A 913-nucleotide genomic window follows, 5' to 3' on the forward strand; every position below is an offset into this window, starting at 1 on the left:
AAAAAAAAGAAGGCATATGGGTGTGTATGGTTGGATAAATTTTTTTTTGTTTGTTTTTTTGTTTTGTTTTTCGAGACAGGGTTTCTCTGTAGCTTTGGTGCCTGTCCCGGAACTAGCTCTTGTAGACCAGGCTGGCCTCGAACTCCCAGAGACCTGCCTGCCTCTGCCTCCCGAGTGCTGGGATTAAAGGCGTGTGCCACCACCGCCTGGCATGGTTGGATATATTTATAAAGGTATGCAACTGCTAAATTTATTTATTCTAAAGCTTCAAATAGTTTAGATCCACTCACCTGAAGAATGAAGGTTGCTTTTCTGACAAAAAAAAAAAAGGATGAGGAAGACACATTAATTATCTATTATTTAGTATGAAATAAAGTACACAATTTTAACACTACAAGGACTACAGTTGAGAAAACACGCTTCCTATATAAGTTCCAATAATTAACATTCACTTACTTTGAGAAAGTCTGTCTTTGTAGTCCAGATTGGACTTGCCCCTGCTTCTGTCTCTCAAGTCCTGGGACCCGTCAGTGCATTTTAAAGACTTCTATACTAGTAAAGGCTAAAGCTAGTTTCTCAATTTGTAGTTTTATTAAAAATGTAGATTTATCAAGAGAATGTGAGTTTTAGAAAAATTCTACTTACTGAAGTTATAGATGTGAGAAGTCTCTTTGGAGTAATAGCCTGGAAAAGGAGAGAGCTTAGCATATTTTCTATTAAATATTGCAATTCAGAGCTTTAATGTTCTTACACAGAAAATAACTGTTAAATACAAACATTATAGACCACACCAAATTCCTTTATCAAGGCTTTTCAAACACTGCTTTACTCTTTGGAAGTGGTGCGCGCACGCATGTGTGTGTATAATATTCTCTCCACTTCTACCTGTGTGTGTGTGTGTGTATAATGTTCT

At 36.8% G+C, this 913-nt stretch overlaps 1 protein-coding gene across 1 annotated transcript in view; it reads right to left on the reverse strand.

Moving 5' to 3' along the window:
* The window catches only part of Anln (anillin actin binding protein), a 59633-nt gene that overhangs the window by 20549 nt on the left and 38171 nt on the right, over positions 1-913 (reverse strand). The window contains exons 18-19 of the mRNA XM_005346952.3: positions 646-684; positions 291-312 (exon numbers count right to left, since the gene is read on the reverse strand). Coding sequence (XP_005347009.1) covers positions 291-312; positions 646-684 — 61 coding nt within the window. The remainder of the gene's footprint in view (positions 1-290; positions 313-645; positions 685-913) is intronic.

Source organism: Microtus ochrogaster, chromosome 5 (genome assembly GCF_000317375.1).
Source record: "Microtus ochrogaster isolate Prairie Vole_2 chromosome 5, MicOch1.0, whole genome shotgun sequence".
Taxonomy (NCBI): domain Eukaryota; kingdom Metazoa; phylum Chordata; class Mammalia; order Rodentia; family Cricetidae; genus Microtus; species Microtus ochrogaster.